This window comes from Phaethon aethereus, assembly GCF_964289735.1.
Source record: "Phaethon aethereus genome assembly, chromosome: 1".
Taxonomy (NCBI): Eukaryota; Metazoa; Chordata; class Aves; order Phaethontiformes; family Phaethontidae; genus Phaethon; species Phaethon aethereus.
Window position 1 is genome coordinate 52,466,827 of NC_138575.1, and position 17,718 is coordinate 52,484,544.

General features: G+C 36.4%; 1 protein-coding gene across 1 annotated transcript in view; it reads right to left on the bottom strand.

The window, feature by feature from the left end:
* Window positions 1–17,300, bottom strand: part of NR2C1 (nuclear receptor subfamily 2 group C member 1) — a gene marked incomplete at both ends in the record, with an annotated part of 36,686 nt that extends 19,386 nt beyond the window's left edge. The window contains 4 exons of the mRNA XM_081999531.1: window positions 928–1,107; window positions 4,097–4,178; window positions 12,605–12,712; window positions 17,247–17,300. Coding sequence (XP_081855657.1) covers window positions 928–1,107; window positions 4,097–4,178; window positions 12,605–12,712; window positions 17,247–17,300 — 424 coding nt within the window. The remainder of the gene's footprint in view (window positions 1–927; window positions 1,108–4,096; window positions 4,179–12,604; window positions 12,713–17,246) is intronic.
* Between the last annotated feature and the right edge of the window lie 418 nt (window positions 17,301–17,718).

Consider the following 17,718-nt stretch of genomic DNA (forward strand, 5'->3'; position numbering starts at 1 on the left):
CGACCCAGAGATCCTTTTCCTGCCTTCTGACCCCCAAGCTCAGCAATTTTGTTCTGCTTCAACAGACTTCTGTGAAGGGGCAAAGTATTGCCAGCTGAACTAGAGGGTGAAGGGGTAAAAATCCACTTTCACTATCCCAGCTTTTCCTCCCTTTCTGAATTCATTTCCTCTGTGCTGGAAAAGTTCTACTGGTTTCTGCTGACAGAAGCAGGGATGTAGGAAAAGGAATGTCCACAGAGGTTCAAGAGGGTCAGCAACATAAGAGCTGGATGGCAGAGAGCAGAGCACAAGACTGCTACTGTGCGTATAGTGACAGCATGGTAGTATTGGGGCTGAAAAACTCATCTATTGCTTGATTTTCTGCATCTTTAGTATTCTGATACTCCTGTGCTATTACACTATCACTACACCTGATGTATGGAAAACTAAAAAGGAACTTGAAATCTATTGGAATCAGTAAGAACTGATCTCTAGATCATTATGGATCTCTGCCTTGTGAATAACTGTCTCTGCACAGCTTTGCCAAGAGTGAGCAGCAATTGCCAGCAACCTCAGTCGTGGAAAAAGTGACAAGAAGGTAGAAGGATTCAAAATGTTCAGTAGCTTCATTTATACATCGAAAAATTGAACTGCATATGTAAAAACCAAAGATGGAAGATATGCTTGACATTTGCCACCTAGGAGTAACAATTCATTCACTTTTACCACATGCAATGGGCTTATTAAGTTTGTCAAGTAATATATATCCTTGAAAACATTTCAGACATCTGATAAACCAAACTTGCACAATTCTTTAAAGGAGAAAGACACAATGATATAAAAATATAAAATCAAGATAACAATTTGTATTAATACAAAGCGTATCTTTTGCAGCACAAACTTTAACATAGCTGCCAGCTAAAGTAATTTATGCTTATTCAGACTTACAATCTTGTTTCATTCCAAATGCGATGCATCTCTGCAGCCTACAGTACTGACATCGATTCCGGTGGTGTTTGTTAATGACACAGTCTTTTGTTCCTCGGCACGAATAAACTAAATTCTTCCGTATACTCCTTTTAAAGAATCCTTTGCAACCTTCACAAGTTACGGCTCCATAGTGACGCCCTAGTTACAAAACAACATGAATTCCTACATTAATTTTACACTGTAATATTATTTTGTTAGAGTTATATTTATTAAAAACAAAGTATTTGCTATTTTACCCAGAAAAAGAACACATAGGTTAGAGATCTTAAGATCTTAAAATATATCGTGGCTATAAAACAACACAAAAAAGCAAGTGAACTATTTTTCTAGTTCGAAGCAGTTAAACAGGACAGATTTTACAAATAGGCAAGTTGCTTATTAAATTCTTGCTGAATGTGTTGACAGCAGTGTTAAAAAAGCTAAGAAAACAGGTTAGCACGAACACAGAAGAAACTTTTAATTTATACATTCTTTAGCAATTTTTAGAAAATGTCCCTACAGTCAAGTCCTGTTATTGCTCATTACAAATACAGTTGTCAAAATTGGATACATTAAATCTAATGGACCCAGGGAAAGTGCAAACACGGCATTTGACAGCAGTAGGTAATCACTTCAAAGCTTTACTTTCACCTTTCATTCTCCTAACAGAGTAACAGTACATCCTTAAGTTCTTTCAGTAAAACTTCAATGACAGAATAATCTAAAATAGCTAATTTTTTTTAAAATCAGTTCTTCTGTGAATTTTATAATATATAATGCTAACATATAAAAATTTCTAGGATATATTACAGAAAAAAGTCAAGTTTAAAAATTATTTTTCAGAAGTAAATTGTTTTGATTCTGCTAGAGCACAAAATACAAATATTACTAAAAAGTACTGGTTTTGATTAAGGCATGTTTGACAATTCCAACAAATTTAATTCTATGATCCTGAAGAAAAAAAAATTCTAAAACCTAAGATCACTGACAAACACTCAAAATACCACAGAGGCACCAAGGCTGGTCTTTGAACTAAGTAGGGCATATTACAGAAATAAATCTCAAATATGAACTAGCGTAAGGGAAAATGTATTTTTAGATTCTTTTCTCACTCCTCACAAACTTTTTTTTAGATACGTTAATCTGGCCTGCCTGAAGTTTCTAGAAATTCTCATAGGTTTTCTAGATTCCTTTATCATAACCATATTACCACACTATTAAACCATGAAATTTATGAAAATTTGTTTTATATTAATAGAATATCACAAAGAGTAATATTATAACAGCAGCTGTATTGTGAATACTTAATTTCCATCCTGCAAAGTTCCTGGGCTGCTTTGGCCTCAAGCTGTGCCAGGGGAGGTTTAGACTGGATATTGGGAAAAATTTCTTTTTTTTCCCCTCTCACTGAGGGAGTGGTCAGGCATTGGAACAGGCTGCCCAGGGAGGTGGTGGAGTCACCATCACTGGAAGTGTTCAAAAAACGTATGGACATGGCACTTCAGGACATGGTTTAGTGGGCATGGTGGTGTTGGGTTGATGGCTGGACTTGACGATCCTAAAGATCTTTTCCAACCTTAATGATTCTGTGATTCTGTGTGATTCATCTGCTCTTTGATGTAGCCCCTTGGACTTCAGCTTACATGGCACTGCTTGTCACACATGAGGCTCTCCAGAACCTGCAGCTGCTCAGGTAAACATGGCACTCTCCCCAAATTCATTACCAGTGCTCGACAACCCTGGGCCAGGACAGGAGGAATATCTCCCGAGATCTCCAGCCTCTCAAAGAATACTCCAGCCCTCCACTGGGGAGCCAGAGGAGTCCTGCCAATTGGAATAGACTAACCAGATCTTTGTCTTATGTTTGGCCAAAATCTCTTTTGAGATGGGTGAAATCTGACCTGTATTTAGAGCTCCGGGGACTATAATTTTTATGCTAAGCTTTGCTGCAATACAAAGTTTTTAACTGGTTTTATTTTCTAGGCAGTTTGCTCTACATCCTACTACTCATGATACCCTAACATCAACTACTTCTTCCCCTGGGCCCCCTATTTTTATACACTTTATTTCTACTGCTTTCCAAAAGGAGCATTTAACTGCAGCTGTCTTATTTCCATATTACTGGAAGTCCATCACACAGACTTCACTCTGAGAAACCATAAGAATTTTCTGATGGAGCAACCATTTCCATGCACAGTCTAATTTTAGCTAAGTAAAGAGCAAAGTTAAATGTCTCATCTCTTTTACACCCCATCATCTTCTGTAACAAAGAAAAAGGAGCTTTCGGCTAAACCATGCTGAGGAACAGCCTTTGTAGTTCTTCTCTCTCTCTCTCTTTTTTTAAATAAAAAAATAAAAAAGACAAGATGCCTTCTTAGTAATTCCATCTCTGACAGATCTGGAACACCTGGTGGCAGGCACACATGCAAAGGGAATGTGAGAGACAGAGTTCTCCAGCACACTGCTCCCCACTATTCTTCTTCCCAGTCTCTTAATACCATTACACAAAATTTAGTGCATAAAACATTTTTCTTTTCTTACCTTAGCACTCTACGTTGGTGGCAATATATGAATATACCATTCTTAAGCTTATTTTTTACTATAATGCAGTTTTACCATTTTAGCAATGCTTCTTCAAATAACTGTCTTTAATAAATCTCATGTTAGCACTTTTTTCATATACTCCCTTGCCTGCTGATTTCATATTTAAAATAATGAACAGGTTTTTCATATATTTTAAGAGAACCTGTCAAAAATAACAAAGTTCATCACATGAAAGTTCATTCCTTATTTTAAGGAAGAAAAAACTCTCAACATTGTCGCTTAAGTAATTTTATCAGACAAATTTTCATAATAGGAAATAAAATTTATCAACCTAAGGAAAAAAGCCACAAATTATCTGGTAGAAAACATTAAATTTATGCTGTAAACAAACAATATAGAAGTCTACCCATGGATATTAGAGTAACATTTAGTAGAATTCTCCACTGAAAGAGTAGTGTATCCTTTCTGTTTGTGCATGTATGTATATATATATATGTGTGTGTATATGCATGCAAACTGTTATATAGGTTCAGAAGAATTTTAAATTGCTTCTATAAAATTGCACCGCCTTAAAAAGAAAAAAAAGAAAGAAAAAAGTAAATACCTGATGCCTTGTCTCCACATACAACACACAGATCAAACACTTTATTTAGGCCCTGTTCATTGGGAGAGTTGTCTGTTAAAATCTGGAAAAAAGCGTGAAAGTATTTAATTTTTCTTTTTCTTACCATCAAGAAAGATTAAAATAAATCTCATGCTTGTGGTTTTCCTCTAAGATAGGGGACCAAATCTACCAAGTATGAAGTTTTCTTGACTACCTTTTACAGACACAAAGGAGCTACCTTCCAGGCCACTGAGCTCCTTTTTAGAATGGAACAGAAGTTTTACATGTAATACTTCCGAAAAGATTTCAGGATTTCATTTGTCTAAATACTACCCCTGCAGAATGGACTGACATTTTGAAAAACATTTAGCATCTGTGTACTCTTACCTTTTGTTCAATTTTGTATTTATATCCCAATGACTTGTTCACAGTACAAAAGAGACTGAAGCATTAAACAGGTGGAACAAAAAAATCCCTTGTAAAGGCTACTATATGTACATTCAGATTTATGAACTCCTTTTTTTATAATACACATAAATGGTGGATCATGTACTCTGGACACTATAATTAACTACCAATTGGTATACAGTTTGCCTTTCAGCAACAGTTTGACATTATTACAGTATTCTTGCCTTGTCTCATTCATTTATTTCTGATACCTGTCACCTACCTACAGGATAGGTGCTACAGCCCTCCATTTGATCTTTAAAAACTCTATCCCACTGTGACATAAATAAAGCACAGCAAAAAAATTAAAAAAGGAACACACATGATCACAAGTAACAACCAAACATCATCTTGACAATAACGTAAAGTGGAAAAGAATGAGCTATTCTTCCCATTAAATAGATTATAACTTAGAAGTTTTAAGAGTTTCTAACTCCTACTGTGTCTTAATGGAAAGTCACACTCTCATTCTTGTCTTGCATATTCAAAACAGGACCTCTGATAAAAAGAAAGATAACTTACTGAAAGAGAAAGTACCCTATCTTCTGTAGAGAAAATTAAGAAATGACTTTTTTTTTGAAAGTTTGAAGATAGTATGGATGATATATACGGGAATGTTTAACAAGCATACTTCTTTCTAGTCAGCCTTTGTTAACAATATTGTCTCAAACATTCATCTGTTAAGCTCTCTCTTAATGTCACTTTTTTTAAGATAAATAATATTAATGAGTTAAAAGAATATTAACCTTTCATTCTTTCCTAATTTCCATTATTAACATGATGCATTTTCATGATATTATATAAAATGCATATAAACAAATTCTAAGTCCTTCCATAAATGAAACCTGCACTGAGATGGGAAGTTCCACATAAGGAAGGACTGCAGAATTAGGCCCATGAGGAGATAAAAATCCCAGACTTAGAGAACTCATCAAAGGATCTTGAACATGAAGAATAAAAATTAATTATTAAGATGAAGAAGAATCACTGAAGATGAAACAGATGATGGGAAACAGGGCCTTGCGAAATGAGTCAACATAAAGATAAGATGTAATAAAGAAAAGGGTTTTTGCAGAGCAAATGAATGGGCATTTCCAGGGAAGGCTATAGAAGAACAACAAAAAAGGCGAAATTGCAGATGAAGAGATTATTTAGGGGAGAAAATATGAAAGATCCCAGAAAGGATGCAGTTGAACAACAAATGAATGGCACTCTGTATTTCACCAACTTTTAAGTGGGCAAAAAAAATCTCTACCCATACATACTAACTGACAACAGAAGAACTTACCTAAAGTGACAGAATACTCTGTTGTCTCTCAAACAAACCTATTCTGCCCAAACTACACAACCAGAACTGGAGCTTTTAAATTTTTTGTCCAGACTTTCCCTATACCTCAATTTTGCTCTTTAAACCAGTGTGGCACACTTCTCATCTGGTTTATACTTTTGTTGAGATTTACTTAAAATACAAAATGTATGATACCACTAAACATGCTTAAATGCCGCTCAATAGGATTGACTTTTGTTACTGCTCCCCTATTCATAGCAATCAAATTCTTTGGCGCAAGGACCTTGGATGTCCATTCGCAAAGACGCGAATTTAAAAAAAAACCCGCAATATATGATACAGAGATATGCTTCATGCTTGCACAACAAGTGGGTAGTGAATCTAGTGGACTGGCTCCCAGAAGGGCACAAACTAACAGGATCAGTGGTCTTCAGTTAGGGAAAGAGATTACTTGAAAGAGGATATCATAGCGACTTACAAAAACAATACAATCCTTTATTGCTGTTTCTTACAGTGCAAGAGACACCTAATTAAGTATTTCTCTCAGAAGATTAAATTAACTAAAGTATTCCTTGCACAACATACAATGGTACTACGGGATATTATACAGACCAAAGTATATATGGTCTACCTAAATAACTAAAAAAGTTATTAAACTTCAGTGGCAGCTATCAAATGTGATGGGCTCACTGCAATCTCCAAATCAGGAGGTCAATCTAAGCCATCAACTAATGGAAGTGAAAGGATATGCTCAGAAGGATCATTATTTACTTGTCCAGTTTTTAATACCTTTCCTTAAGCACTTGTTTCTGACCATTGTTTAAGATACTAAGTGGCCTGTAGCTATCCTAATGTTGCCTGGCCTACCACACTGACGTATTTTAACAGCAGCATAAATGTACATGGGTAAACAATATGCAATAACTACACTTCAGCTGGAGTGTAGTAATCTCCTACTTCATGCTCAAGGAGCTTGTATCTCCCAGGTCTTCTGTGCACATTCTTCACGCTCTTCACATCAGTGCCATCCCATCCTTGCCACGTGAGGATATGGGGCAGAAAGCTTGGAAGCTGGAGGGCGATGACTCCCACACAATGTGCGTGGAAGTATGGCGCACTGGGGACCAGTTTAGGGAGTTACAAACCTGACTAGTTACAATCTCCCATTAGTAAATCCAAAAACTTTACTGTTATTTTTCCCACCCCCACCGAATCATGTACTTCCCTACTAAATGGAGAAACTACCTTGGAGTACAATTCACACAGCTGAACAGTAGTTACAACGGCATATGAAAAGGAAAACAAGCAGAAGGAAACATTAAGTGATGAAGACAAGGGAGAAAAGAACATGTTTTTAACAATACATGAAAACAGATGGAGAGTAGATGAAGCAGAAATACAGAAGGACTGTTGGTACGGCAAGAGCTGGAAATGACAATAAAAGTACAGTATTCTTTCTCATCTCATGAGCCAGGGTATAAATTCTAAAAGCAGTAAATTTACTAGAAAAAAGTTTTCTTTATCATTTCCAAGTATTCATACTGAGTCCTAATGCAAGGGAAAGTATACTGTTTAAAAAAAAACAACTCAAAAAAGGAGAACCCAGACAGACATAATTGGAAATAAAACATCTCTTCTTATTCCATTTGAACCAAAATTACAAAATAAAGTGGATTATCTACCTGGATGTGTTGTGCAGATATATCAGGGGATGCAAAAAACAGTTGGTTGACACCTGCAGCATCTGGAGTTGCTAGGATAACTTTTCCTGGAGTGGAATCTTGTCTGGCAAGGATCACCTTGCTTGGGGTAGAGCCATCATGATTTGTTAAGATGAACTGCTTGCCTGATGAGCTCTGATCAAGTGCTGTAACAATCTGAATCTTCTGGCCCGTCTGCTGATCTGTGACAATCTAATAATACATTTATCTCAAATTGTTATGGTAATTTAAGTTCACCTTTAGGGCCCAATCTGGGCACTTGAAGAAAACGGGAATTTTGCCTTTGACATTTGTGAAGCAGGATCGTATTTCCCTCTGTCACACAAGAGTGAACTCAGGTGAAACCTTGGATTTTCACTGTATTTGAAACACACTTCAATCAAGGGTGTTTGAAGTCAAAACCTGAATTCATACTCAGTTTCACAAATGGCCTGTGCTTTTACAACACTACTGAAACCCCGGACAAATTCTAGCATCCAGAATTCGATGTAGCTCAGCCCTAGGACCCATCACGTTTATGAGGAATCTTAACTCTTGAATTCACTGCATACCACGTGAAGAGCTTAGCATCTCCCAGATTTGGCTGCTTAACAAGAAGCTTCTTAAAAACACAGATGTAGACTTCCAAGTGAAAAAAGAAAGCATCAAACAGCGAGAAAAGCAATAATCTTGTTGCACCTGTATATACATTTTAGGCTTCATTTCTTTGGTCTTTTTTTTACATATATGTTCCTAAATAAAATAAACAAAACAGAAGCTTTTTCTCTGCCAGTTATTCTTTTTTTAAAGGGAAAACATGCTTTCATGTTCATTTCACCATCAAGAACCTATCCCTTTTTTCAAGCAGCAATACAGCAGAACTTTATTCACTAATCCTCCAGTAAATTAAATTTTTTGCCAGCTTTGTCAGAAGATAATAACCCTCAGTGAAATTAATCAAGATTCCATAAATCTTCTATTATAAATCTCATTTTTAGTCACTTCCTGCCTTTCTCTATCAAAATGCCTATACCGAAAACTGCCTGGTTTATTCTGGAGACTAAGGAGAACCATAAAAAGACTGTTTCCTGCAAACTATTTTTGAACTACAGATCAATAAAATTGCTCCAATTTTTTTTTTTTATACCTATAACATAACACTCATGTCCACTTATCCATCCCTAACATTTACATGGTCCTTACTACCGATTTATTTCATGGCCCAATGCTTATAACTAGTTTCATGTAATTAGGACAGCAATATTAATTATATTTTCCAGGCAGAGAACAGGGGCACAAAGAAACTGAATGAGGCATAATTTCACTCAAGTCTTTATTGATTTTGCTATTGCACCTTCACAACTAGCTTATTACTTTCTCTAAATGTTCAATATACTTAAAACCTGTGTATAGCTTATATTTTAAAAAGATAAGCAGCAAGAGATATAAATCATTGAGTACCTACTTTCAGCAGTTATATATCAATATTGCCACTTTCAAATATACAGAAATTATGAGTTCCAAAATATACAAAAGGTGGCCTTTTGCTATTAACATGTTAATGGCTCAAATTTCAATTTTTTTCTGTGCAAAACACAATTAAAAGCTCATTTAAGAGAGAAGGCCAGGTAAGATGATAAAATTCCAGAGACTGAAGACATAAGAAAAGAACGTAAATTGTAACAAGATTGGGGTGTAAGGTAGGAAGACAATGCAAAACCACCACAGTAGTTATCAACATGATTAATACAGCGTTTTCCATTCAGTTTTCTCAGATATTCACATGTCCGGGACCACAAATGACTACAGCAGTCCCTTATTTCTCCTTTCTAATCCTTTATGTTGGTTCTACATTCTTGAGAAGGCAAACTTCCTTGCCCTTTTAATTCCCTTCTTTGCTTAGCTTTTTCCTTCCATTCTGTTTTTCTTCATCTTACAATCTTTATTTCTCCTGTGTCATTTCTGGCTATTTTCGAAGTAGCTGATGTTTGCTTGCCCTTCTCTCCAAACACATCTACTTTATTGGGACTAGGAGAAATCCAGTGCATGTTATCCTCAACACGGTGCATACATGCACAAAAGCCAAACACAGAATATTGTGCCGTTTCTTATATTTCCAGACCTGCTCTTTGAAAGATGTTCTTATCTAAAATATGTCTCCCTATCAAAACTTAAAAAATGCAAGTATGTGTACATCAAAAAAGGCATATACTCAATCTAGTTAGATTTATACAAAGTACAGTATAAAACTCAAAAACCAGCATGTCCCAAACAGTGAAGATACAAATTTGAACTAAAGTTGAAGTTATTTTTTAGATATATATGGTAAATTATCTTTTTCCTATTGTAGTCCTGCTCCGTAATTTAAAAAAGGTATGTATTTGTAGACAAATATGGCAGGATAGTAGATAGAAGAACCATTGCTACTTCACACAATTCACTTCACCTCCTATTTAACAAATAGCGTCCCAGTTCTTCAAATGGCTTCCTGCAATTCTAGGAGGATGCCCATGTAGTTTTCACTACATGATATACTAGGTATAGTGTTACGTTAATATTCATACAAAGCTATTCTGCTTAAATGGTTTCTGCGGCTGTCAAGCGTTTGGCAACTGGCAGAAGCATATGAGAAAGCAGTTAAAACAATTAAGCCCAGTCTGCCTGCATTTGACCTCCTATGGACATACACCCACAAAAACTCCACCTAAATTGCAATGGCACTCTGAAGAGTTGAGCCGTCCACCAAAGTATAACAACTGGCAGTACCTAAATGTTGAAACAGGAATAAAAAAATTATCAGAGGGAAAAAGAAAACCACTTATCTTCTCAAGGGAATCCATCAGGGCTCAGTGACAACACATCATGTTTCTTAATAATCTGAAACTCAATTATGACTAAAGGGATAATGTTATAAAACAGGAATATATTAATTCAGCATTGTCTGCTTAAAAAATACACTTCCTCCATGTATTTCACTTAAGCACCCTGATGATAATGGAGGATAGTATTCTCCTTTATTGCTTTTAAGCCTTGTCCTTTAACAAGTTTTGACTTCCATCTAAAAAACATTTCCATAAATTAAATACCTCAGTAATTCTGTGTTACTATTTTAGAAAAAAAAAGTGTCTAAGCACAGAGGACTAATCCACCTGCTTATAACAGAGCTGGTATTGAACAGAAACATCTGTTAAGCAACAAATGTGACATTTGACTTTTATCCTAGAGAAATGTTAGCATTCTCTAAAAAGGGTGACTAATGAAACGTTTTAAAGAATATTTTACTGAGGATTTTGTATTTCAAGATTTCAGATAATTATTTATGTGCATTTAACAAAAAGAAAGGAAAAAATATTGATTGAAAAGATAAACTCAAAATTAATCAATTTAACATTTACTTTGAACATTTCACTGAGATGTATTTGTTCCTACAAACTACTTTACTCTTCACATAAATTCTGCTTTGAGGAACGTTTTCATTACTAAGTTCTATCTCATATCTAATTTATTATTATTGATATTGATGACATGATTGTAGATGTCTGTTTGCAGGAAGGATGCCATTCGACTGACTGTTGTTCCACATGTATCAAGAGACAACCACTGCCCCAAAGCGCTTACCATCCGTTTTGAAGCAAGAATCAATGAATGTGGCAAAAAAAGTCAAGGGCCAAAGTAGCTGGATTAGGAAAAAAGGGATCTTCCAGCTACGTGAGATGATTAAGAACTATACACAGGTCCCTGCCCCTAGAAATACAATTCTTCTACGTTCATGATATTTGCAGTAATTACAGTGCCTAACCAAAAGTAGTTCACCCCCTCCGCCCCCTGAAAAAAGGTGACACACAAGGGTTAGAAGTCTGCCACTGGCTCTGAAGCAACAGAACTGTCCTGCTGTTCAACACTAAAGGCTCATGGGTTTATAAATCGTTGTCCCACATTCGGACCCTGATGCTGAAATTACATTAAATGGCTTCACACTACAGGGACATTATAGCATACAGGTATTGACAATGAAAACAGAGGACAAAGATAGTGGTTAATTGATTAACATGGATTAGTTAATAAAAGGTACAGCTGTACACAAAGCATAGAAAAGGAGCGGAGGTAGCCAAAAGAATAAAGATCTATTGGATAGGTAAGACTGGTACCATAACTACAGCACAGGTAGGGGGTGTTCATGTATGGGGGCAGTTGCGAAGAGGCTTGGAAGGTAGGACAAAGCTTGAATACAGTGCACCAAAACAGGAAAAAAGAGGGGAAAATATTGAAGAGTGAAGCCAGCAAAAGAAAAAGCAGACAAGATTATACTAGCAGCTAGCTCGCTTAAATGAGAATGTTTTTGTATGCAACAACATATATTGAGAATATTTTAAAAATTGATTCTGCAGTTGATTTTTTCTCTAGAATGAAATTTAAAAATAAAACATTTGCAAGGACTTGCACTGACTTTTAAGGGATAAAATATAAAACTATTCCCCAAATCCTCCTATCTCCATATACACACATTTATGTTCATTTAACTACCCATACTGCCAAGAACTTCCTACTCTCACTTGAACTGGAGATTATTACCTGGCCAGGGTATGAATTAGCATACCAGGACATATAACACTGGTTGGGACAAACAAAAACTAGTATCCTTCTAAGACATTAGGTTGCCTTGCACTTTTTCATGACTTGTATCAATGATACAATGTAGTATTTCCCTCTCTCCCTGGCTCCAAAATGTAAAAATGTTCCAACAACTCAGTTGAATTACCAAATCTAAAAATTAATCAGTTTTTTAAGAGCAATTATCATTACAGTATTGGGAAAAGTACTCTTCTGTTCCATGGTTATAATTTTTTGTAAATCTTAAAATTCTCAGGAGAAAAAAAGAACAAAAAAAACCAGGGGGGGAAGCATTGGAATGATGTTTAATTCCTGTTTATATAGAAATGGTCTCTGTCACCCAGGGCTGAATATTGACATTCAAGCAAATAATATGATGCAAATAAAAAAGAACTGTATGTGAAAACTGGCAGAAATAAATAGTCCATCTCTGCTTTTAAAAATATATCAGATGAAGCATACCTGTATACGTTGTGGTAAAGAGAGGCCTGAATCTGCAGGGACAATCTGTATTCGTTGTGCTGTCCCATCCATTAGTGTTTGTGTAACAGCTTCCTGGGAATGGGTAATCTAGAAAGAAGAAACAAATGTAATGGATTGACAGTGGATATACTACCTTAAGGATGGATAGACTGCCTTAATGGATGAAACCTTAAGGTTTCACCAACTTCTGATTTCTCTGCACAACACTATGGAAAGTCTGACGCTCTTACTGTATAAGGAATGCAAATGCTTGTAATCTAATTTAATAGCTCGATTTTGCTAGTTAGAAAATTCTGTTTGTTTCACTGTTTTAATCCCATTTTGAAATACCTTCCAATCTGAAATTTAGGAACACATTAAGTAAAACAATTCATTGTTGACAAGTCCATGTAAGTCAAGCAGACTGAATATTACTGTTGATGTTAATGGGACACAATACCTTTCATCACAGCTGTGCTACATTTACACTAAAATATTTTTACCTTAATAGCTTAAAGTGACAAAAGCATTTCTGGTGTGGAAAAACAGCAGTTGGCCTTTTCTGTTCTGTTTTTTCTGTTAAAGCAGCAAAAACAGAACAACAGAATTCCATACCGGGGAACTATCAAGAAAGCTAGAGAAAATTAATGAAATGCATAGAGTTGGCTAGCAGTGTATCTTAAAACAAATGTAAATCTCTGTGTGAATGTTCTCAGACACCATTTGTGGAAGTGCTTTAACGATTATCAGTATTTTAAAAATCCTTCATATGCTCTAGCCAAAGGTATATGGGGGAAGGTATTATTCATTACGTTATTTGTCAGTAAAAATTAACAACTGCAGCTGCTATTTGCAGAGGCTTGATCAGGAAGGTGGGACTTTTTGTAGTACGAAGGAAGTTCATCTTCACGCAGTTTACAGAGACCTTCAAACTGAAATTTTTGTCTTAAATTTCCGAGTAACTGCCCCAACTTTGTAATTCAACAACTCTGGAGCATCCTGCAATTCTATATTAATAATAATTCCTGGTATTTACACCATTATAAAAATGGTCCTCTGCAACTGCCCCCCGCCCCAATTAATATAGAGAAGATACGTCTGTATCACAATAAAGGTACTGTTTCATAACAGGTTGAGAGCTTTTTCATTCCTCCTGGATCAGCTTCCTGATTTTGCAACCACAGAACCACATAAATGCTAGTACCAGCAGAAGAAAGGAGGCAAGAACACGCAGCTGGAGATGAGCATGAGAAAGGGAGGGAGCAGTAGGTAGACTTCCCCTTAAAGCAGAAATACATGATCCCATCAGCCTAAGTTGATTTTGAAATTTTCCCCGATGAGGTATTAATTTGGTACCAGTCTCAGCTCTTACAACCTACTTCCTCCTATCCCTTCAGCTTGGTAGATGACATTGCTTGGTTAGTCATTCAGTGATCGGGAAATGGACACTGATGCAGGCTAAAAAGCAGCCCAGCAAACAAACACACACAGGCTGTTCTTGGCATAGATCAAACATTCAATCCAGATCTCCACAATGCTCAGAAGCAGATGCATTGGAGCAAATGAGAAAGTGGAATTAAGCTGCCAGCAGCATCAAATGAAATGCTTGTCAAACTACTGCCCAAGCCATTTTCGAACACTGCTTTCTAAAAATACATGATTTTTAATGAGTATGCTTTCCATATTCAAGCAATTCATCCATTTCTTTGCTTAAGTAAAGGACAAAGAAGAGTTCATTATACAGCAACATCTACAGTTTGAAAGACATACTTTCAAGCACTAAAATTCCGCTTCAGCCTTTCCAGTGACATGTACATGTGGTGATTTACAGGCAATTGGAGTTCTAAGTGAATTTATCTTTGCTTCACAAAATAAGCGACATAATCCAGGACTGTTTTAGGCTTGCTCCCTTAAAATGTCATGATCTACATATCGTGTAAGGTAAAACTGCTCTTCAACCCCACAAAATGTCAGCTTGACAGTTTTACTTCTATAAGGAATACAGTTTTTTATTTCAGTTAAAAAAAATACTGATAAGAATAACCACAGTATTTGTTAAAAATTATATTGTGTATGACAGACTCTGTTTTGGCAAATATGCAGCCTTCCTCTGTTACTGTTACCTGGCAGGACCATAGAAACAAACCGCCATATATTTAGTCTACCCAACCACAGATTTAAGAAAGAAGATTGTTGCGGGCTCTTGACAGACAACTTCCCTACATGAATCAAGGAATGTGATCCTGATGTAGAAATATGCATTATCTCACACTCAGCAAAAGACGATTAGCAGTTGGCAGAAAGTGAGAAAAGAGAAACACTGTGCAATATTCCATATAGGTAGGATATAAATTCCTTTTTTCCTAATAAGTTTTGCTTTTATGCAAAAAAGCCCTAAATTAACAAAAACACAATTGTGAACATCATCATAAAATTTTTTGTAATAATTCTGTGTTTTAAAATGCTTCATGAACAAGAATTAATATTATAAAGAAACCAAAATCTATGTCACAGAACGCTTCTGACCACTATTTCAATGAGACATAGGAGCACTCTCCATTCTCCTCAGAATAGGAAGGCCTGTCATTTTTCTTTCATGTTCTACTCATGTAAATTTTCTTGTAAATTCAATTAAAACTATTTCAAAATTCAGGAGAATTACAGATGCTAGCAAAAATACAGCAGAAGTTCCACAGACCTTACGGTTTTCAATGTTCACATCAAATAAGAATACCACTAAGCAATTACAGCTGGTAGGTCACAGGTAATTCGGAATGTAAGATATTACATGAAGGCCCCTGTAAGACAACTTTCCTTGTTGACTCCACCTTTCAGGCAGTGCACACATGCATGGTATGCACTTTTGACAGTAAGTTTGGCTTATGAAGTCCCGCCTTGCACTGCCCTGGGTGATGTTTTCAGTCCTTCCTAACCACGTGCCAGGTTGGGCTGCACCTTGTACCAGATAAAGGAACTGACCCCAACTGCGAGGGAGAAGACCATCCTCCACTATCCCGCAATTTTTTTTTTTTTTCAGTTTTGTCCACTGCACAATGACACACAGAGCTTACATAAGCAAGACTAGCACAGCATGAGAATAAGTGGCTAAGTGAGGACTGGTGAATGCTTAAGTTTGCACTGCTGCCAAGTAAGATGTGATGGTCTCAGGCTCAGTAAAACCTTGCTAAAGGACAAATCCTAATCTACGCTGTTGACAGAATGATATCCATGAAAACTGTAAGGCTGCAGTTTCACCATGAATAGAAACATTCAACAGCTCTCTGTAGTGTCGCACCTCCCCTCCCCTCCATCTCCTCCCCTGCCTTCCTTTGGCTACCAGCCATCACCTTTATGCTGGCTCTGGTACTCACTCAGTGCACTAACCCAGCAGAAAACCTTCCACTTATTTAGGCTGGGTTAGCTTGCTGTTAGTGTGGAAATTAAATGAGATGAAAGAACAGAAAAAGGACCTTCCCTCTCCCACGGCACTGAGATACTAACTCAGTGCAGCGTCTCATGGAATCACGTTATCAAACTGAGAAACAGCCGTCACAGAGGCTAAACACCATCACTACACCATCCTCTTTCAACCCCCGCGCCAAAAAATCAAAAAACACAACAATAAAAAAGACCAGGACATACAGCCCTATTCAGACCTCCACAAGGAATTATATTAACAAAACAAAACAACAGCAGACATGCCATTCTCACCTATAAAGAGGACAAATGAGAAAAAGAAAACACTATACATCACATAAATCACTTATTCCCTTGGAGATAGCCTTAGCAACACTCGGATGCTACAACAATAAAAGCTGTAAGAATTTATACAGAATAGAACTAACCATTCCACCCCCCGCTCCAATCTTTCTATTTGAAATCAAGGCTGAGAGGAACTAAAATTACTTGAAAAGTAATTTCAGGCTAAAAAATGCCATTTATTTAAGATAAGTAAGTTACTGCTTCTATCTAATTTAAAGTGGCGCTAGTTTTAAAGAGACTATGCTACGATGAAACCTTCTAGGTAAGTATGTATACTCTTATCCACGCTCCCAAATTATCTGTGCATATCTGGAAGTTCTCTGGTTCAGTACATAGATTCTACACACAGGTTACAGGAAATGAAAACGAGAAGTTAGCACAAACAAGAGTTCAATCTTCCTTTTGACTTATACCAAACACCAAAAAAGTATCTTACAGTGAAGACCATGGCAAACCGGGACTAGCAAAAAGAAAAATGACAACTGAAGCAATTGCTTAACCGGGAAGTAAAAGCTATGTACTGACAACTCTCCTGATAGTAAATTTTGGAACTGAAAGTGAGCAAAGCAATTATACAACCAGATGTCTCTCTGAAGACCATTACAGGCCCAAAAACCAAAGCTGAACAGCTAGTCACTTACTGGAAACACTGCTAGGTTTTTCTTAGCTTCATTTCCATGGGGCAAACTTTGGCAAAAAAGACTTTTCAGCATAACTTTAAAATGGACATAATAGTAAGTTCTTCTAGTATTCCATGGGAGAGCCTCTGGAAGCTTTGGGTGTACTAAAAATTACTTTCTCGTGTGATTTTTGGTTTTACATATCAGTCTGTACATTTTATTTTTCAATGTCTCTTAAAAAGGACTCAAAATTTATGTACCTCTCCCATTTGCTGTTCAATAATTTGGTGGGCCAGTTCCTCTATGGTTGCCATGATCTTTAACCACCAGAATTTCCTGTCAAAGAAAGGAAAGAAGATGCTTAACATCCATAGTCTCAATAGTAAAAATATCTTGGGGAAATACAGTTCACATAAGTACAGTATGTTCATAGTTGTCTGAAGGTGACATCCCTGCAGAATTTAAAGTTTGGTTATACTATAAAAGTAATAATTTATTTTCTGTTTTTAAACTTCCGTACCTTTTTACTCAAACAACTCACACAGAGACTTCCTATTTTTCCTCCTCTGCTTTCCCAAAGAGCAACAATATAATAAACTCCCTGTGAGAATAGAAGTGTATTACTGACCATGACATCCGCAGGGACATAATTAACATCTTAACAACCGGAACAGAGCCAATTTGTTAATGCAAATCAAAGGGGGAAAAGTTTAACTTCTTCTGAACTCATAA